This window comes from Manacus vitellinus, unplaced genomic scaffold (assembly GCF_001715985.3).
Source record: "Manacus vitellinus isolate BGI_N305 unplaced genomic scaffold, ASM171598v3 scaffold_107_pilon, whole genome shotgun sequence".
Lineage (NCBI taxonomy): Eukaryota > Metazoa > Chordata > Aves > Passeriformes > Pipridae > Manacus > Manacus vitellinus.
The window spans coordinates 632,431-654,117 of NW_021938834.1; the positions used below are offsets into that span (position 1 = coordinate 632,431).

Consider the following 21,687-nt stretch of genomic DNA (forward strand, 5'->3'; position numbering starts at 1 on the left):
ACTACTCTTTGTAATCAACCCTAGCAGGGAACTTTGGGCTGCAATGTATAACACAGGAAAAAGGCAAAGAAATCACCTTTGGTACAGGCAGTTCCTCCTCAGTTACCTGCTCCCTGCAGAGAGATCCCAACTCACACCCTCAAACCCCCCCAGGTACAGAGACCTTCCTCCGAGTGACTCAATGCACAACCTCACCTGAAGACAAGGATGCCTTATCAGGCTTTACAGTGACATTAAAGGTCTATTTATGACATGTTACTACCTTATAAAAAGTGCAATGTCAGAGTTACAGATGTACACGTAAGTATGATTCAGAGGGAATGAAAACATGGGCCTGTTGAGGAAACAGGAATGAAGGCAAAACAACTTTACTTAGAGGTAAAGAACATAAACCAAAAGAATCTTGGAGACTATTCTACCACCTTTTGTAGCTTTCTTAATTTTATCCTTAACAGCATTACAGCTGTCAACAAAGGAAGTCAAAATTTCACTGTTCTAATGCTGCATTTACACCAATGAGAAACTTTTTAAAGAAACTTTGGGTTGAACTTTCATGTGAACAGAACATATACATGTCAAAAATACCTTTAAAAACACTTTTATTGTAAAATATCCTTGGTCTTTAAAGGAAGAGATTTTTTAGAGTCTGCATTGAGTTTCATTTGGTAATCAGAGACATACAATACAATAAAGCCTCAATAAAAGGAACTCCACAAGCCACGCTTAAGTCACTTGATACACCAAGAAAACACAATATACTAGAGACAAAACCTCTGAATTTTCATTTTCTGAAATAAAGACATTTCTAGTCCTTTCTATTAAAAATATAAATTCTTATCAGCATCTCAGGCTTTATTTCTCCTTGGTATTTGCATAAACAGGCCTTGTTTCTTAGAAATGTGATAAACTCCTTCAGCCTTCAAACTTGCAAAAAAAAAAAAAAAGTTCTGAACCACAACCTTTTCGTTGAATCAGAATTTTTCACTCCTTCCCTTGGCTGTTGGGACAGCCAATACTGTTGCATTTCTTAGGAATTTTCCTTTTTTAATGCCTAGGATATGCAAATGCTGCCTTTTGACCTTCTAGCTGGCAAAGGTCATACTCAACTATGTGCATGTGAGTCAGACAGTTATTCAGACATGGAATTATTCAAGAAGTCTAATGTTTGAATCACTAGTGGTCAGAAAACTCTGCCTGTACAAAGCATTGCTCTCTAGGTGAAGCCCATTTAAATTTTTCATCAGCTGCATTTACTCTTCCTCAATTATTCAGTCCTGTAAGTGTTTTCCACCAAAAACCCAGACCTGGGAGCCTTCCCGCCGTGTTTGTGCAAACAGCTGCTCTGTCACTGCAGAAGCCGCAACATCCAACTTCTGGAAAAGCTTTTTGTTGAGACAAACATTCAAGTAGGGTTAAAAAAAAACCCCAAACCCCAACCAACTAAAGCTGTATAGTTCTACAAACACAGTTCCTTTACATTACTGCAGTAAATCCTGAGTCTTACGCTAATAAGACTAAAGACAGAGGAAGTGGCCTTAGATGCATCATCCTGAAAACCAAGATATCAGACTTTAAATGTAGAGGCAGAGAACCTCATCATAGTTCAAAGACAAAATAATCAAGATGAATTCTTTTCTAAAAAAAGCCAAAATTCATCTTGACAATAATATGAATATGCGTTAAAAGTTCCCCAAACTGCTTCCCCTACATTAAATGGATTTGCTCCTGACAAGATTCTGAGTGAGACACTGAGGGCTTACTAAAACCTGATGGATGTGATACCAGCATCCCAAACCAGAATGCAGAGTTACCTCACACTGTTACTTTAGGTCAAGTTCTTCAGCCATGGATTCCAGCTACCAGGCCTGAAATCAAAGTTTCTAATTACCCATGACAAACTCCTATTTGCAAACAGCTTGGCAGACACTCCGATACCAATCCACCTCTAGGAGTAACGTGGGAGGATGCTGATGACATCTCTGAAAGGCTAACTGCATCTGCCGGAAGCCTGAGATCATCTCCAGCCCTTTTGCTCCACTGCCACCCATTTCCACGAAGTGAAATCAAAGAATACTGAGCTCATTTGCATCCAAAGGGCCTCTCACTTTTCACAAACGGGACTTGCAAATAAAGTTGGGTAAAAATTTTGCCAAAATATTTAAGGAGTAGTAGAAAACAAGGTTAAAAATGACACTGGGAAGTCATCTTACATTAGGATCACACACACCTATGTCAACTGTATGGTCAGGAGAGTTATGAGTCAGGGTAGTAGTGTGCTACTTTTAATCTAGAAACATGTAACAAAGGATGTTCTCAGCTTGCGAAAGCTTTACTTTCCAGAGATTGCAAAACCAAGCTTACCAAAAAGCCCGAGCACTACCGACATACACACAGTTAGAGGCATGAATCAATTGGGCAACGATGGTCACCACGATAAAGCACAACCCCAGCACGGCGCTGTCAAAACAGCTGCCCGAAACCAACACAAACAAAACAAAAGAGCTCTGAGAGTTTTAACGAAACATTTGAAAGATGCTGAGATATTACAGGCTGTTCATACTGAGAGTCAGAGGTGGAAAAGCAGAAGGTTGTGTGGTTGAAAGATGGGAGGAACAGGAGGTGGAAGTTAACACCGTGCCCGGCTCAGCGGCCGGGTCTGCCCCGGAGGCGGGAGGCACAACCTGGCATCAGGAACATCCCTTCCCCGGAGCACCTCCAGCTCCTCGGGCACGGCAGACGCAGAGCGGGTCCAGCAGCACCGCATGCGCCCCCGCACGGTGCAGCCCCGCACCCGGGCACGGCACCAGCCCCGACGGGATCCGCTCCGGGGGCGTCCCGGGGAATCACTCCGGCCCCGAGCTCCGGAAGGCTGCGCAGGAGACCTGCGGCTCTCCCCGGTTAGGCACCGACCCCCAGATATCCCACGAGAACAGACCCCCAGACACCCCCTCGGAACTGCCCCAAGGCACCGATCCCCGCATAGCTTCTCAGAACGGACCCTCGGACACCCCGTCGGAACCCACCCCCGCACAGCCCCTCAGAACCAACCCACAGCTCCACCCGCCTGGCACCGACCTGCAGGTACCTTCTCGGAACTGTCCCACGGCACCGACCCTCGCACAGCACCTTACAACCCCAGACACACCACCAGAACCCACCCCCGGAATCCCCTCAGAACCCAGTCCCAGTCGGAACTGCCCCAAGGCACCGACCCCCGCACACCCCCCGGCCGCTCCATTAGCGTGATGCCCTGCCACCCCACCGCAGCGCTGAGTCGCCCGTAGTGAAGAAAGATAGCAGAAACGAGACCGGGAGGACGGAGAGGAGGCTCCGCTGAGCCTTACCTGCGCCGCTGTCGAAGCGCGGACCCCCGCCGCAGCCCCAGGCCCCGCGGCTGCGCCACTTCCGGGTGGGGGGCGCGCCCATTCAGAGCGTTGCGCGAATCGCGCCACGCGCCCGGCCTCGCTTAAGGCCTGGGGGTGGGGGTGGAATGTGTTCATGGGGCCACGGGTTCGACACCCGACCAGGGTTATTCCACTGCCCGAGGCTCCTGGCACAGCTGGGCAGCGGGAGCCAGGTGCTGTCTGTGTGTCTGTCTCGCCATCTGTCTGTCAGCGGCAGTGGGCGGATTCCTGTCAAAACTCAGGAACCTGGGCTGGGAGCGTCGCCGCCCGGCGCTGTGAGAGCTCCCACTGGGGGAGTGGCTGAACTGCTCGATGTGTGACAGCGCTGGGGCAGCGCAGAAGCTCCCGAGCATAGTGTGCTTGGGTTCACTGAATCACAGACTGTTTAGGGTTGGAAGGGACCTCTGCAGATCGCCCGGTCCAACCCCCCCCTGCCCAGGCAGGGTCACCTGGAGCAGGTGACACAGGAGCGCATCCAGGTGGGTTTGGAATGTCTCCAGAGAGGGAGACTCCACGCCTTCCCTGGGCAGCTGTTCCAGCGCTCTGCCATCTCTATGGAAAGAAGTTCTTCCTCACGTTGAGTTGGAACTTCTTGTGGTTTATTTTATGGCCGTTGCTCCTCATCCAGTCGCTGGGCACCACTGAACAAAGTCTGGCACCATCATCTTGCCATCCACCGAGGAGATATTTATATGAATTAATGAGATCCCCTCTCAGTCTTCTGCTCTCTAAACTAACCAGGCCCAGCTCCCGCAGTCTCTCCTCATCAGAGAGATGCTCCAGACCCTTCATCCCCTCTATGTGGCCTCTGCTGGACCCTCTCGAGCAGCTCCTTGTCTTTCTTGTCCTGAGGAGCCTAGAACTGGGTTCCACCAGCTGACGTTGCAGAGAGCGGCCACCAAAGGCCTGAGGGAAAAAAGGCTTTCGGGCCCAGCCAGGAACTGCCAGACCCTCATTTGACCCGGAGGGCAGCAGCCGCCGGGTGCGACCCCTCTGGCTGCGGTGGCTGGTTTCAGCCCTCCGCGCCGCCAGGGGGCGCTCTGCCGCCACCGCCCAGGGCGGTGCTGCGCGGGCGCGTTGGTTCAAACGCGATGGCGGCTGAGGCAGCTCAGGGCTGAGGGGGAGGGACGTCCGCCCGGCCCCTTCGCTCTCCCGCTACTGCCTTGGCAGGATGTCTGCGCACAGGAGAAACCCCGGCACCGCGGCGGCGGGCGGACAAGCGCCTGTAGCTAAGCGGAAAGGTAGGCGTGTGAGGTGAGGGGGGATCCGAGCTGGCTGAGGGCGGGAGCCCAGTACGGCTGAGGGGGGAACCTCGGCCCGACTGAGGGGGTTGATCCAAGCTGGCTGAGGAGGGGGATTCGAGCCATTCGAGGGGGTTGATCCAACCCCCTTGAGGGCGAGGGATCCGAGCCGGCTGAGGGGAGAGCCCTGTACGGCTGAGGGGGGAGATCCGAGCCTGCTGAGGGGTGAGGAGCATCCCACCTGTCGGGCCCAGCTGAGCTGTCTTTGCCCCTTTTCCAGGAGGAAGAACGGTGCAGTCTCGTTACCTGCAGTACGACAAGAAGAACACCGAGAAGGTACCTGGACTACCGCTCAGCAAAGGGTAGAAATGGTGTGAGGGGCGGCTCGGACACAGGGCAGCGAGACCTGGACAAAAAACCCGGCTCTGCTGGGGTTGTGAGGGAGCTCTGTGTGTTACCAGGTGGGAGCTTGGGGCTGCACTCAAGTGACTTGCAAGGTGCCCTGGGATTGAGGCTGTTTGTTGTCAGCATTCGAGTTGAAGATAAGGTACATTGCTGATTAAGGTACATTGCTGATTATGTTCTGTCTATTGCTGATTATGTCTGTGTGTTCATTTGCAGGGTGCTTCAGCAAGTTCCTCTTCATTGTGTGCTGCCCCACCATCTTCTGCAGCTAAACCAAAATCAGTTCTTTCTCAGAAACATGAAGCTTCTGTTGGTAGGTTTTACCGGTATTTCAAAGCTATTCTTTCTTTTTTCCAACCTCTGAAACTCTTAACAGCTCTAAGATGGCGATATTTTTTATTACTTGCATTTCTACCAGTCATTATTTGTATAAAAATGGGAACTGAGAAGCTTGATGTGGGATTAAGAGATGTGAACTCAGGTACTGGATCTAGAATTGAATGCTTGGGCTGCCTAAAAACATCTTTCCTGCCTTATGCAGAAGGTTTTGAACTGTTCTTCTCCTATGCCCTCACCTGTACTCTGCCTTTTTTTTTATTTAATCTTTTTATTAAACCCAATGTAAATGCCTGAAAAATCCCTGTCTGCAAAACAGTCCATTTTTATTTCTTTTGTAAGAATTGCAAAATAATTCTCTGGTAAGGCCTTGACTTGAAAATCATGAGGAAATCGGGACATCTGAGTTGAGAAAGGTTGCTCCTGTTCAACATTCTCCAGCCAATCTTTCTCACCACGTGTTAATTCCTTGGTTATTCCCAACCATTCTTGTCTGTCATTGCCCACAGTCCTTGGTTGGCTCCAAGGTGTTTGGGACATACACATTAGTGTATTCTCTTCTGGGAATTGAGAGCTTGGAGGGTCTTACTTTGGGCTTTAGTCATAGCAGTTTTTCATCCTGGCTGCAATTCCATTGGTAACTTTCTTTGAAGGTTCAAGAAAAATAAGTTTCCATGGCTTTTAAAAAGCAGGTGTTCATTAGAGAGCACTGGTTCCTGAGAACAGTGTTTCTGATCAGCTCAAGAGGAGCTTAGTCCAGTTTGTCAAGGCTGAGCCTTAAGCAGCATTTCTCAGATCATGCTGTGGCCTGAGATGAGGGGGATTGTGACTAAAATCAGCTTCTCTGTGCCTCTACAACGCGTAGCTGTGAATTTGTGCAGAACGTGTTCACATTCTTTTAGTGTGATAACAGCTTCTTTTCACAGGTGTTGGCCGTAGCTTAAGTCAGAGTATCTTTGAGAATGGTGACTTGCAGTCCACCTTATTAGATGAAGAAAAAATTAAAAGACCGGACCTTGATCTCTCAGCTATTAATGGTACATTTCCATTCATACTTGATTTCTGGTTTTATTATTTTTTAATGTATGTGCTGAAACATGGTGATAAGAAATCACTGTATTTTTGTATACTCACAAAAGGATTTTGTTAAATGAAGTGAATGTTGTTTCTGGTGTCCTTAAGCAGAGCTACTAAGACTTTTAGGGTTTAAATTAACCTCTCAATTTGTAATATCTTTTGGGTGCCCTGTTGGTTTTGTTGAAGATAAAAAATTAAAGTACTCTCAAGTAACAGGTGGGTGTTGGACTGTCAGCTCTTCTGAAAAGTAGATCCCATCTGTCTGTAACTGTCACTTAAAGCTAAATACTCACATGATCCACATCTGCTCATGAGTATATCAGAACCAGACATAGAGCACAAGTCTTCTTTACCGGTGCACATAATAATTTTGAAATTATCTCTGCCTTTAAAGAACCTGATGATATGTTGATCCACCCTGTAGACCTTGGTAGAAGAGAGCACTGACTTTTTTGTTGTGATACAGATAAAACTGTCCACAAGAAGAGTGATTGTTCAGAATCAGCTGAAGAAGGAGATGCATGGACACAGACAGAGAAAACTGGAGCAGTGAGTCTCACTGCTTTCATTTGTAAGGATATTTATTTCGAAATGTGCAAAATGAAGATTTTCTTTCTCTTTAATCTGGATTACAACTGAGGTCCTGGGATGATCTAAACCCTCCTGACAGAAGTCAGTTCTACTGGTGGCAATGTGTGGTTTGTTTATCAGATCTCTGAACACTGACCAGAACTTTGCTTCTCTCTGGTAAAGAATCTGTTCCAGTTATAGCATCTCCTCAGGTGGATTCTTTTTGCATTCCTATCCTGTTTAGTTCTATCACCTTATCTTTGAGATTTATCTGCTTAAAGAACTAACATTGATTCAACCTAGTTTGAAGTGCCTTATTTAGGGATCTCATTCAGTGTAGGACTAAAACTTCAAATTCTCTGCCAGTATTATGAAAACGTGCTGAAAATATTATAAAATGTTGTGGAACAATAAGGTATATTTAATGAACATGAGTTGTTTAAAACCCCAAACTTTTCTGATCAAACTTACTGTTGTTGGTGATGATTCCAGGCACAAATCGGACTATTGGTAATTTATTTGACCACTGAAAAAATTATTGCTTAAATACCAAACTTGATGCAGTATATTCTTTTCTTTTTTGAAGGAAACTGATTCCAGTGATTCAATGACAGAGCTGGAATCTGAGACACTACTTTTAACTTACTTAAGAATAGAGGTGAGAGTCAGTCAAATATTTGGTGTTTCAGGTAGAACCTGATATTGAGGAATTGTTTAATTTCTTAAATGCTTCCTGATCCATAAAAGTTAGATTTTTGTGACTGTATGTGATTATGGTTGTAAAAGTGTGTTATTTGCTTTGAAAACTCTTAGAATGAGTTTAGTGCCAGTTTACTATCTGGTGCTGGTTGTTAGGAATTGGGGGGATGCAGAAGTTTTGGGAAAACTGTGTGAGTCTGACTGGAGTTCAAGGTTATAGCAGTGACTTTTTTCCCTCAGTACTGTATGTGTGTATTTTCCTTTACAAAAAGCAGTAGGGGAAAGAGGGTTGAGGGGGGCTTTAATTCTGATGTTCTGTGCTTATTACGTGATGTCTCCTATTCATTAGTTACAGCTCTTTGACCTGGTTTACATCTGTTTACTCAGAATATGTTAATTGCTTAGGTGTAGCATTAACTGTGCATATTTTTGGGATGTAATAGACAGGAAAAAATCTTGCCAAGCTGGAGGAAAAAGCAGAAAAAAACTTGATGATGTTGTCTGAAGAAAAGCAGAGACAACAGGAGAAGCTCTTGGAGTTGAAACGTGAAATTCTGCTTAAAGAGAGACAGCGGAAGCTCAGTGAAGCATTAGACAAACAGGTAGGTTTTAGTACAATTTATGCTTCTCTTACATTTAAACAAACTCGTATATGAAGTAGCCCTTTATTCAGAGAATATTTCTCTGCTGGAGCTGAGATGCGAACCCTTAATGAGAAGTGAATATCTTGTGTTCTTTCTTTGTCTGGTTTGTCTGTGTTACCCAGCTCTAATTTGGCTGTAAGAAGACAGGTTTCTTATGAATAATTAATGTTCAAAACTGTATCTCTCTTTGCTTTTTAACAAATATGCACTGCAAAAATTAAACAAGGCTTTTGGAGAACACTCTTGTTAAGTACAGTTAAAGTAATCGAAGCATCTGCTATAAAACCTTTTGCCTGCTGTGTTGCCGATACCTCTGAGCTACAGGACCAAAGAAACTGGTATTGACCTGGGCATTTTGAGGTGGTAGAGGAAAACATATTAAACAGCATGATGGGATTATTGTACCACAAACTTCTTGAATTCCTCTGTCAGTGAGCATTTCAGAGTGATATTTGGTTGGAGGTTTTTTAATAAATTATTTTTCTGTATTGAGCCATGTTTTTAATTACAAAGTAGCTGCTTTTGGAGAAGTCTTGGTTCATTGTGTGTATGTTTCAGATTGAAGTGCTGTCTCCCCTCGTTCCTGTCTGTGAACAGTTTCAAAAGCAATATAAAAGCTTTGCAGCTTCCCTGGATGCCACTAGGCATGAATTACCCATAAAGAACATTCACATAGAAGGAGATAAGCAAGCGTATCTTGGTATGAAAACTTGATTTACCAAATTTACTGTCAGAAATAGTGTTTTTATGCTAAAAAAACTTCTTATATTGTTATTGCTACATGTGTCAATGGCTACTGGAGGAATTTTGAGTGCTCTTAGAGCTTATGTGAACACTGGGCTGCAGCATTAGTCACACATTGTGCTGTGTGTAATTCTTATCTCTGTTTAACTACTTCACTGCACTTGAACAGGTTTTTTATCTTGCAGCAGGGAAGAGATTAATTTTCTAAGCTGAGTCAGTCTTCATATACACCTTCTTTAGCAAATTTCTGTATATTTTAACTGTATTCATGGCATTACTCCTCATTTCTTGTCCCTACTGCGTAAATAAGGAATATGTAGGAATAAATAAGTAAGTAAGGAAAATGTTAATGAGGAAAATGTAGGAATACTGTGATCTCTTCCTTTTTCTGTGTTTGAGGGATACGCTCACCTGGGTAGACTTGCTCATGTTTCTTGTAGAACTGGAGCTTAAATATTATTGTGTTGTGTTGAATCAGAATGTTCAATAAATCAGTACATGTGTTTTGTATTGAAGTCTGGACAAAAAGTTACATTTTTAAACTACTGGTCTGCAAGAAACAATTTACAATAATCTTGCACTTAGAAACAAATGGAAACATTTATTAAAGAACTTAGAATTCTTGTAAGAAGACTTGAAATAAATAGGTTCATGTTCCTTTTTGGTTTATGAACGCTGAAGGAAATGACTGGATAAATTTCTTGGGGGGCTACATGCCAAGAGCAATACATGTAACTGGCCAGGGAATTTTGGATGTTTAAAACTTGTTTTTTCTCTTGCATTTGTCTTATAAAAATCTTTTGCATACTCTAAAATTGCTAATCAAGCTCTCATTCAACAGCCCGTTGCTAGTGCTTGTCACAATAATGAAAAATAATTTGGCTTTCACAGTTTCACAGTGTGTTTGTGAAAGCTGAACAAACAGTAGTTTTTCATTATCTAGTTCACTTGCCTCTGGGTTACTCCAGCTGCTGATATCCTGTATTAACTGGTGGCACTGCATTTTTAATAATACCTTTAACATCTCACTTGTAGATGAACTGGGAAAGCAATTAAAGATCACACGGGAGCTTCTGACAGAAATTATGCCAAGCCACTCAGAAGACTGTGCAAAAGCACTTACTGCACTGAAAGAGCTTAAAGAAGTGTCTCAGAAACTGGATAAAGAGCTTCAAAGGTAATTACAAAAGTTGGGTGGAAGACTTGTTGACTAAGTATTCCAAGGAAAATCTATCAACCTTGCCAGAATATATCCAGAACATAGAATGGAGGAGGATTAACTGAGGGTTTGGTAGCACTAAGTTTAATTCTCTTTATAGCAGCCCATCTGCATTTCTGTCCCTGCCCTACCTACAGTCAAAGTAGGATGGTTGGCTTTGTTTTTGTTTGTGCGTACCAAGTGAACTACTTTAGTGTGCTATTCTCTGCCGCTTTAGGTGAGAATTTCAGTGAGCAAGAACAGACCTGGTAAGTGCAAATATGTAGGAGTGGAGAACTCTGGGAGACAGAGAAGTGAACTGGAGACAATGTCTTAAATAACAACCCTGCAAATGTATCATCCTTTAGGAGCATAGAATAGGTTTTTTTTTTCCTCAAGTGTTGTATCAACAAATACAAAGTACCACTGGGAAAGTGAAGAAGAGCTAAAGCATGACATATTCAAGAATATTTCATTCATTGCCCCGGAAGAGATTACAACTCAAATCATTGAAGCTACTCATCTCCCCCACCTGCCAACTGCCCCTGTATTCTCCAGATTCTTGTCTTAGGGAAGAAAATTCACATTTTACTTTTTTTTTTATTCTGGTGGGGCCATAGTAGGAGAAAGACACCAATGTCCAGGTGTGTAGTCTTTGGGCTAAAGCAGAAGTCACTGTCCTTTGGAGTCACTGATTCAGCTTCATGTGTTCCAGGAGCTCCAGAGAAGTGCAGAACCTGTCATTTGAAGTCAGTAAAGAAGTTTCTCTGCATAACCAAAGTGCATGTGAAGAGAAGCACGGGCTAGATGTTATGAAATGCTGGTATTTCAACTAAGTTTCTGTATAGTTTTACTGCTGGGTAGGTACTAACTCAATGCCATTGGACATGCTATCCTTTTGCTTCTTGTATGAACATACAACTTGCCCAGTTTTTCAGTTATATGAGGATGTGAAACCAACAGCACTGATACAGAAAATGGACTGTTGTTCTGCCTGCTGTCCCATCAGGACACATCACAACTCTCTTTTAACATGGATTTCTGTGACAGCTGTTTCATCACTTTCTGCCTTGACGATACTGAAAAGTAAATAATAAGAAATAATAAGTAAATAATATTCCTGGTGTTGCCTAAAAGACTGCGGAGAAAAAGACTCCAGGCCAATTTATTGTATAAGATAAGATAAAGAGAGCAGGTCCTTTAACCTCAGGCCTAAGGCCCAGGGAATACGTACCTCTCACGCCCCCTCAGGCAGTCGTTCTATGATTTTATAATAAGGTCCATCCAATCCCGGTTCTGTCCAGCCCTGGTTCTGCCCCATTCTGCCCCTGACACACCTGTTTGGGAATTGGGTCTGGGAGTGTTTGGGACCCCTTCTTCCTCATCTTCATCTTCTTCAAAGCACATAGAGTCCTTGGAGTTCCTCCAGGGTTCTGGGCTTGAAGGTCTCTGTGTCTATGTGATATCTTCTGGTCCAGGCCTTAGGGTGTTTTTCTACAATTCTACCTTGAAAAGAAGACTAAACATGCTAATGAAATTTTAGAGTGATTGATATGAAATGGGATAATAGGGTTGGGTATGTGTAAACATTATGCTACAGGATAAGGGATATCATCATGTTCAGTCTTTGCGAACGAAGATTTGGGAAAGGTCTTTACCTTTTGAGCCTGCGCAGTGGATTTTTTAGGTGAGACACAGTGTGCGCTGAACTGAGCCCACCCTTTAATCCTAAGGTTCATCTACCGGGGCCAAGTGAACTTGGACAGTGTCAACGAGGTCCTCAGGACGTAGGTTTGTTTAGAGTGACCTTCTCTTAGATGGATGGCCTTACAGGGCTGATGAGCTCCATTTGCCCAGGGAAGTCCCCTGACCGGGAATTGAACCCGGGCTGCGGCGGTGAGAGCGCCGCATCCTAACCACCAGACCACCAGGGGGCCCCCGTAGGGATATAATACAGCTACATTAAAATCTACGTTCACTACACATCTACTTCTAAAATCTATAAAAGTTTAAAAATCAGAAAAAAAAAACTCTGAGGCATCAGTCCCCCCTTTAGAGATGGATAAAACTCAATCTTGTTTAATCACTACCTCTTATACCTATCATTATACCAGAGAGATGGCCAACATCTACAACATCGGTTCATGCAATGAGCTATTATACAAACACTAATTATGCATATCACTAATATAAACAGTTGTTTTATCCAGGTCCAATTCGGTATCCATGAAGTAAGTTTGTGGAGAATGTCTCCAAAACCCAGTGAGACATCCTCAGGAATTGCCCAATGTAGAATTTAAACTTGTTGCCAAATTTCAGCTGAATCCATAGTGCAAATCCAGCACTCACTTCCATGAAGGATATTGGATCCATTTTTGCTAAAGCCACATGTGAATTTTGGTTCTAAACCTGAGTCATAGTTACCAACTGTACAGATAACATATACAGAAGAAACAGGCTAGGCCACATGCTCTTCATCGGTGTCAGGCTCTGATTTGCTAGTAGTTCCAGGAACTGAAGCTTTCTTAACTCTGGAGTAATGAAACCAGGGTCCTTTGCCAGCAACTTGGACTGCAGCCAGGGAAGTCAGCAGGACTCGGAATGGTCCTCTCCACTTGGCTTACAGTGGGTCACTGTCCCAGCATTTAACGTAGACCCAGTCTCCAGGCTGGAATTGATGGGCAGGGGTGTCCAATCCTATGGGTCTGGATAACCTAATGAATCTCTGCACTTTCTGTGAAGTAGCACCTAGAACCATTAAATACTTTTGTAGATCAATTTTCCCCCTCGTGTGAGTGTCCCCTGGAATATGTGGAGCTTGGTGTGGTCTCCCATATAATATTTCATTAGGACTTATGTTATTTCTCTGCTGTGGTTGTATGCGAATTCTCAACAGAGCTAGAAGTAAAGCCTGAACCCATGACATGGATGTTTCCTGACAAATTTTACCAATTTGCATTTTAAGAGTACCATTCATACGTTCTACTTCGCCGCTTGCCTGAGGTCTGTAGGGAGTATGCAGGTCCCAGGCAATTCCCAGGACGCGACAAACCTCCTTCACTACTGTTGCAATAAAACGTGTTCCTCTATCTGATGACATTCCTAGAGGAACCCCAAACCTTGGAATTATATGGTTGAGCAAAACTTTTACCACTTCCCTTGCTGTGTTAGTGCGACAGGGGTAAGCTTCAGGCCATCGTGTCAACCAGTACTAGTATGTACTTGTATCCCTCCCTGGGTGGTAACTCAGCAAAATCTATTTGCCAATAATCTCTGGGAAGGTCCCTGGCCTTTGTTACCCCTGGCACCACTCTCTTGCTTGTGTCAGGATTATTTTGCCTGCAGATTTCACATTTACTTACAATGGATTGCACGACTTTGGTCATACCTGTCCCTGTTACTGCCTTCTTCAAATGTTTTAGGTTTTCTGTTCCCCAGTGGGTAGCCTCCCGTTCCCGCAGAGCTATCTCCCTATGGAGTTGGGGTGTGATTACAACATGTCCTGTAGGTGTAACAGCCTGTCTGCTTTCTTTCATTTCAGCGTTAAGGGTCTTAATTAACTGGTGGTCTTTCTCATCATATTTTGGGGTGAACCCTGTCAGATCGATTTCCTTCTGTGGTATTACTGCTAGGATACCTTTTTCTGCAACCTCTTTTGCCGCCTGGTTGGCGAAATGATTTCCTAATTCAGGAGTTGTTTTCCCCTTCTGATGAGCTCTGCAATGCATGATAGACACTTCCTCAGGCTTCCACATACTCTGCAGGATTTGGTCTGCATGTTTGATCCCACTGCCTTGGGCAATTAGTAGCTCTCTCTCTTTCCAGATGGCTCCATGGGCACGTACAACACTGAATGCATATTTAGAATCAGTCCATGTATTTGCCTTCTTTCCTTCACTCAGTTCGAGAGCTCTTGTCAGTGCAATCAGTTCCGCCTTTTGGGGTGATACATCCGCTGGCAAGGCCTTTGCCCCAGCTACCTCGTCCTTGGTTGTCACTGCATGCCCTGTCATTTGCTTTCCGTCCCTCATGAAACTGCTTCCGTCTGTGTACAGTTCCCAGTTTGGGTTTTCCAGAGGCACATACTTCAGGTCTGGTCTGCTGGAAAAGGCCTCCTCAATGGTCTGCAAACAGTCATGCTCAGGCACACTGTCAGTCAATGTTGAGGACAGAAACATAGGAGGATTTACAATAGATGTTGTTTTCAGGGTAACATCATCCTGTTCCAACAACTCAGCTTGGTATGTAAGCATTCTGCTGGGGGACAGCCAGTGGCCCCCCTTTTCCTCAAGCACAGCTTGGACTGCATGGGGTACATACACGACCATGTGCTGCCCAAGGGTGAGTTTTTGGGCCTCCTGGATCAGGATAACAGTTGCTGCTACAGCTCTCAAACACCTCAGCCACCCTTGGCTAACACTGTCTCGCTGTTTGGAGAAGTAAGCCATAGCCCTTTGCTGGTTTCTCAGGGTCTGTGACAGTACCCCCAGAGCAACATTCAGTTGCTCATATGTGAACAGTTCAAAAGGCTTAGTTAGGTCTGGTAGTCCCAGTGCTCTTTAAGGACTTTAATTCTTTTTAATAATAAAGAATATTTTCCACTGCTGTATCATGCTTGACTGTCTTCACTGATTTCCTACAGAAGCTTTTGTTTCCAGCTGGACTGATACTACACAGTCCAGCAATGGACTTGTACACACTGAGTGGTCCCAGTGGTGAGCCATGAGCACCCGAAGTGCTCAGGCCAAAGGATTGGGAATGTGGAGGGAAACCACAAGCCTAATGACTGAAAAAGTGCTGGAGAGCAGGTGTGCTGGGCAATGAACATACATGCCAGATCTGGCATGCTTTCCTTTTTTGTACTTGGAATGCATTTTTCTCTGGAAGACATGCTGTATCTTGTTTTTTATAAGCTATGGAACGTCTTTCTGTGATGGTTTTTCAAAACCTTTGCTTTGTGTTGTGTTCAGAGGGGTATGTTTCTGGCTTAACCTGTGTCTATAAGGCCTTTTAGCCTCAAAAAAATACTTGGAGCATTCTCCTTGCACTCCTTCAAGTGCTGTTCAGGTTTTCTTCCTGTGTCACTAACGGTCTAACTAGATTCTTGTTCCCTTTTATTAAAAATTAGGAGTAAATTAAGTAACTGGATCAGTAGAGTGCTGTGCACTGGATGAGAAGCCAGTGTATAACAACTATTCAGACCCAACTTGTATATAATGGCAGTGTCATTTTTTTAGCTGCAACTTACCCATAAGCCAGTTTTATTGTAGGAACATATTAGATGATCTGCACCTAGTAGTTGACCTGTGTGTGCTACCATTCAGCACAAAAATAAAATAAAATTAAAATAAAAGTGAGTTGTAAGTGTTGCAGGTAGATGGATCATGCTTGGATCAGGAGCATGAGCTGCATCCATGAATTTGGCCACTGGGTGGGGAACTTTGCCCAGCAATCATAGCTTAGCTACAAATAAGTAGGGTAGTTAGTTTTGGTGGATAGAGATGTGGGTAGAAAGGCTCCAATGTGATGAAAGTGTTTTTTCCTAGGGTTGGATTATTGCTTAGGCTGTGCGTCCTCACACCTTTAACCAGTGTGTCATTCTGAAACTCTGAAAGTCATGAAGTGATGTCTTAAACATGAAGGAGATGAAATTAAAATCAATACTGTAATGTCTTGATAATAATGTCTCTGAACAGACATACCAAAATGTCTTTCCTAGGATTTCTTGATTGTACACCTTATTGCTGTTCTAAAAATATATTTTTCTTTAAGAAATACTTTTAAATTAAACCCATCCTCTTCAGTCAAATGATTTTCTACCACTGAGATACTATTGTGTGTGTACCTATACACCCAAATGTTACTTGAGCAACAGCCAGCCACGCAAATTTTCCCTCTAAAAAGGAGTGGAATGCTGTTAGTTCTCCCCCAGAGGCAGTGCTTGCTGTGACCACAATTAAAGGCTCTAAATCCTCGGGGCAGTAGTTCATCTCTGCTGCTGCTGGTGGCAGTCGTTATCCTCACACAATTCCAGGGAAAAGGGGAGTCCTGGAGCTGGAGCCAAACTACTTGCCCAGAACAATGCCGTGCCCGAGGATGTGTGCTCATTGTTTCAGAACAACCAGAGGCATTAATTTGACCATTCTGGCCGTTCTTTGCCTTAAATTGAACACTTGTGTAATTCTTCATACAAATGGTAGAACAAGTGTCAGCCAAAGCAGCTCAGCCTCTCCAGGAAAGGCTTTGAAACTAGTTTGGACTGAGATTTTTCCTTCTTGATTTTTTCTGAATATTCTAAGTGGTTCTGTTTTGGCTCTTTGCAGAAGGGTTTTAGGTTCCTCCACCTTGAAACAGCTACAGAATTGGATGCTGTCATTTAACACTGTACAAACAACAACAAAGAGCTGCAGAATCACTGGAGCAGGAGCTAAACAGATGTGACACCACTTATTTTGTATTTTCCACTTATTTTCTGACAATGTTACATGCTCTAAATCGGTTGGAATCCTAAACAAATTAAGGGCTCTTTTTTATTCAGGTTATCAATCTTTTTCTTTTCCCTCCCCCAGAATTAATAATGTTCTCCCTTCTGTAGCTTGTACCAATGAAGACTTAGTTTTGTTTTGTCTGAACTTGTGCAGTATTTGCTGCCTATTTATTCATCTTTTAGGCAGAAGTTCTTCTTAACCAATTATTAACATTCATGTGTTCTAAAGTGCTTTTGTGGGGGGGAGAAAGGGATTTTAAGGTTGTCTAAAAAGAGATTTGCAGCTCTTTTAAGCAGGGTTTGCAGTTGCAGATTGCCCTGCCTGGATCCTGGTAGAGCTCTGACCACATTCTCCTGAGTTCCTGGCTGATGTTGCCAGACTCTTTCATTGAGTTCTATGATTTAGGTCTTCATTTCTCTGTGTTCTTACTGGACTAAAAAATATTTAAGGGTTATGAGCAGACTATATGGCTTGAACCAAAAGCCATGACTTTCCGTTCTCCAGCTCTGCATTAAATCTCTTAATTTCATGATCTCCAGAACTCCACTGTCAAAGGTACATCACCTTAACTGCTGCATCTCCTGACTTTTATTTTATTTACCACTCCATCTGCAGTTAACATGGTGGGTCCTTAGGGGAAGCCTGATGGACCAGGAGTATAGAGAAGGGCAGGCTCCTGTGCTAAAGGCAATGGAGTTTTCAGTGCAGTTGAGGGATCCAAAGTACCACAGGTTCTCATTTCTGTTCGCTCAGCAGAAAGCTACTGACTAGAAAAACAACTATTTTAACTTGCAGCACATCACATGGGCAGTGATTTCAGAGGAGATGGGACACCAGCTCGGGAGGGCTGAGTCAAGGCATTTTTTGGCTGTAATTCCTGTTCTCTAGGGTCAAGATAAGGCAGGATCCCTCCTGCCTGGGGTGCCCTGGGAGATCCTCGGGGTTCCTGTTCCCCTCCCCCCAGCTCGTTTTTCACACTGCTGCAGAGGGTGCTGGTTCTGTGCTCATCAACAGCACATAAGCAGCTCATGACCCCAGCAGATGTTTCTGCATTTTAGGCTAATGAGAATTTATTGGATTACTGCAGTCTTCCCTGCCTCAGAGTAAATACCACTTTGTTGGAGATCCGGAAATTCATCCTGAATATGATAAACAAACTGCTGACTGGGCTGGGACTGCCAGGACATGAAAAGAGTTCCAGAGCGGCAGAAGATCTAATAGCTCTGAAATGCACCACCGAGCCACACCAATTAAGAGCATTTCCAGTGATTAAGTGAGCGTTCCTGCTCAACTCAGGAATGGTTTTGGGTTGTTTCTTCCACTGCATTTGTGTGTGGCCTGCAAAGCAAGCACAAGGTTTGCAGAGGAGTCTCAGCTGCCTCTTATTTTAAAATAATTCTGTGATAATGTGTATGCAAGACCTATTGAGTTTCTTGCTTAAATCTTGAATTTTTTGTATTAGGGAAGCAAACACAACTTGCCTCTTCAGACTTTTCTAATCTTTTTATTTGTATAGATAATGTGTATTTGGAGGTGGCCTGTAGGATATCAGAACTTAATTCCACATTTTAGTATCTATTGCACGTGGGAAGTGACTTCACTGTTAATCGGACTATGCACAAACTATGCCAGTCATATGTTGGGGCTGAGAAGAAAACTGTGAAACTATTTCAAAGGAAACTGGGAAGTTATTTCTGACTAAATGTCTCAATGACAGCCACTTCTGATAAGCACAGTGCTCTTCCTTCTAGATGAGTGTCTGCCCCTTTGAATGCTTTCTTAGTACTATTTCTGTCACTTTGTCAGGAATTAAAATGTTTTATTACTGTGAAAGATCAGGCTTTCCTGTTCTACAGATGAATAATAACGATTTTTGACAGAGCTATTTAATAATTATGTTCTCAATATAATTATCCTGTTATATGCTACTCAGATTACACTCTAATTTAAAATGTGCTCTTTAATTATTCTTTCCTTATAATTTTGTTCTAGAGATGCCTGTTTTCCTGGAAGGAGGATCAGTCTGGTTTCCACCACTGTGGACTGATGCATTCTCTGTTAAGCCTTTATCCTGGGGAGCTTCCAAGAGTGTGGCAAAGCCTGGGACATTTGTTTTGCAGTTATCGGTTTCTGTATTTGCTATCTCTGTTTGGCTGTCCCAGAAACACAAAGGGAGAACTAAACTGGGAGTTAAAGAATGAGTGTGGCTTTTTTACCATGAATATAATACTATAAAAATTAATTAAGGCTTTATTCTTGTCTGGTGCTATGTAATGACTGAGACAAACGTTCTTCCATTGGGAAGTGGGGACAAATGATTCTAGAAACTGAGGACTTGTTCTTTATTTCTCGCCCACCTTCTACTGAAATCTAGTGCTTACAGGACTTAACACAAAGCTGAATAAGTAATAGCCTTGGGTTTAGTACAGTATCTTTTCTGTGCACAATTTACATATATACTCTCAAAATCTTTAAATAAGTGAGTACTACCTTTTATAGATCTGATTTGATCATCTATGTGGCAGGTTGGTGACAGCAGTTATGCTGAGGCAATTAACAAGGGCTAATTATTAATGGGGTGGTCCTACCACTTGATTCTTGGGAGTAATCTCACTGATTTGAATTTTGCAGTTTGAGGGGGGATCCAAAAGGATTCACAGCACTCAAAAATTAACATTTTTTGTTTGACAAATGTCTGTCTGATAATTTTCACATTGCATAGTTTATTTATGAGGTAGATGGGACATCGGGGCTATAATTTCTTCTGTAGAGAAGTGACAAGATTGTACAAGGGGTCAGGATGTAAATTAGATCTAGTCAGAACCCATATAGGTGTATTCGCACCTTCTTCTCCTAACTGCTGTCCCTCCCTCACCTTTCTGACAGCAGTATGGCCCCACATGTTTTCAAGTGCCTGAGATTCCTCAAACTTCATGAGGAGCAGAATTACGCATTCAGTAAATGAATAAAAATCCTAGCTATGCACAGTGGGTGAATATGGCCCATGGATCTGACTGATGAATAGTTTTTATACATGGGCAGTTCTTACAGCCTTTAAACTCCTTAACCATTCCCAGATGTGGGTTGCAGGCGGCTGCTGGAATTCCAACACCTGTTGCATCACACTGAATGGGATTCATTTTGGCACGCACAGAAAATTCCATTTCAGTAAGTAAATAGTTTGAAATTATATCTAAAGCCTCCTTTTTTTTTTCAGACGAAGCTGATCCCAGCCTTATTTACAGGATTGCACATACTTTCATAATTAGAAGATGGTTTACTTTAGAGGTTGTAATTACCTGAGATTTCTTGTACTCAGTAAATGTCAAACAGAAATTCTTCAGTTTAGAAGAAATCTCACCTTTAAAAAAGTTAGTTATTCCAAAGGGCTCTATTCCACATAAGGGGAATTTCTAGCTGTGCTTTTTGAAATGTAGAAATACACATTTGTGTATTATTCTGAAGATGATGGAGCTCCATTTTAGAGCTACACTTTGCTCCACTTATCAATTCATTGCTGAATCCTGTTGCTTCTTTCGAGTCCTTACCCAGAGCTTTCTCAAAGATGAAATGTGGGTGACAGGATGGGTGTTCAGTGGCACTTGGTGATTTTTTTGGTACATATCCTGCAGATCTCAAGTATGAGTCTGTAATAACCATTTGTGGTTTGCTCTAGAAAAGTATGTGTAGAGATAATTATTTTTTCAAAAGCATGATGATGTTTCAGCCCAAACATACCTGATCTCTGCAGGGCTTCTATCAAAGTCAGTAGTTTGGTTGGTGAGATATTGTACTTTAGTTTGAGGCTGCCATACCATGAGAACAGCAGAGGTGCTTCATTTTCATTTTTTGCCTTCTTTAATATGATGAATATGATGAAGCCGAAAAAGAATTTGGAATTAGCAGATTTTGCTTTTTCTTTAGTTTGTCTCAAAAGCCCTGAACAAACAAACAAACAAAAAGCCAAACCCAAAACATTCCCCCTTTAATGTACTTTCTAATAAGTTCCTTCTCACAGTGCATGGTTTCCTTGGGAAGTGATCCCTGTGGTTCTAGAGTCTAGTCTTGTCTAATTTGTCAAAATGTGTTCATTCTTCTTCTAGATTTGTTCTGCCTCTCCACAAAAATAAGGCAGGGCTGGTTTAGGTTAGATTTAAGTAGGAAAATGTAACCATGTCTAGCAGTGTTATCCACTATTGAAGATAATCTGAATTTATCAAAAACCTACTGAGTTAATGATTTTATTTTAAAGAGAAGACATATTAAAGTAAGTTTCAAGTAAGATAAAAATTTAGGCACCATTTATTTATCTCCTGGTTAAGGACTGATCAGCCTCTGAGTCCTGTTGCTGAAATTGTCAGGGAATCCTTGTTCCTTTTGATGACTTTGTGCTTTTAGGGAATGGATTGCCTTGCAGAAAATGTGGTAGCTAGGAATGACAGTGCTGAAATATATATCGTAGCTGAAATTATTTAAAGATGGAGAAAAATAACAGCAGCTTTAGCAACTTGCTCTTTTTCTTGTCAGAAGCCAGAAGGAAGGGACTTTGGGAAACTCTTGAGCTGACTTGGATACAAATGTGTATTTTTGCTAAATAAAATGCTGGGGTCCATACCTGTGATTTTGAGAAGAAATGAAACTGAGGGTCAAATATTGGAGCCAACCTAGAATAAAAGGTTATAAGTTTTTTCTGTTTTCCTGGTACTTTACCTTAAGCCAGGTGTGTAGTATTTGGGGGAAACATGTTGGGGGAAACAAACTGCCTATATTGAGGGGTTTCATTTATTTCTGGGGCAAGAATTCCGCTCTGTTGGAGCATTTAATCCGTCACTGTTGTGACATTTTTCATCATCTCGAATCTCTGCTCTTGCTTTGGATTTG

General features: G+C 42.9%; 1 protein-coding gene across 2 annotated transcripts; it reads left to right on the forward strand.

Annotated features, from left to right (window-relative positions):
• The first annotated feature begins 4,465 nt into the window (after window positions 1-4,465).
• Window positions 4,466-19,813, forward strand: HAUS8 (HAUS augmin like complex subunit 8). 2 transcript variants are annotated; one of them, XM_018088698.2, is made up of 12 exons: window positions 4,466-4,645; window positions 4,926-4,981; window positions 5,267-5,363; window positions 6,313-6,423; window positions 6,930-7,012; window positions 7,620-7,691; window positions 8,176-8,334; window positions 8,935-9,076; window positions 10,156-10,297; window positions 11,034-11,141; window positions 17,865-18,162; window positions 18,799-19,813. In XM_018088698.2, the coding sequence occupies exons 1-11, from the start codon at window positions 4,576-4,578 to the stop codon at window positions 17,911-17,913; spliced, it is 1,089 nt and encodes a 362-aa protein (XP_017944187.1). In that variant the 5' UTR covers window positions 4,466-4,575; the 3' UTR covers window positions 17,914-18,162; window positions 18,799-19,813. The 2 variants fall into 2 exon arrangements, with proteins under 2 accessions (XP_017944187.1, XP_008932434.2); XM_008934186.3 differs by lacking the exon at window positions 17,865-18,162 and having other exon boundaries at window positions 4,468-4,645; window positions 11,034-11,178.
• The last annotated feature ends 1,874 nt before the right edge of the window (window positions 19,814-21,687 follow it).

What these genes read in the sequence shown, in the direction of transcription:
- HAUS8 (XM_018088698.2), top strand. Translation starts at nt 4,576, where the DNA reads ATGTCTGCGCACAGGAGAAACCCCGGCACCGCGGCGGCGGGCGGACAA. An exon ending in AGATAAGCAAGCGTATCTTG is followed by an intron (nt 9,077 to 10,155) that starts GTATGAAAACTT and finishes TCTCACTTGTAG; the next exon opens with ATGAACTGGGAAAGCAATTA. An exon ending in CTAGATGTTATGAAATGCTG is followed by an intron (nt 11,142 to 17,864) that starts GTATTTCAACTA and finishes TCTGCATTTTAG; the next exon opens with GCTAATGAGAATTTATTGGA.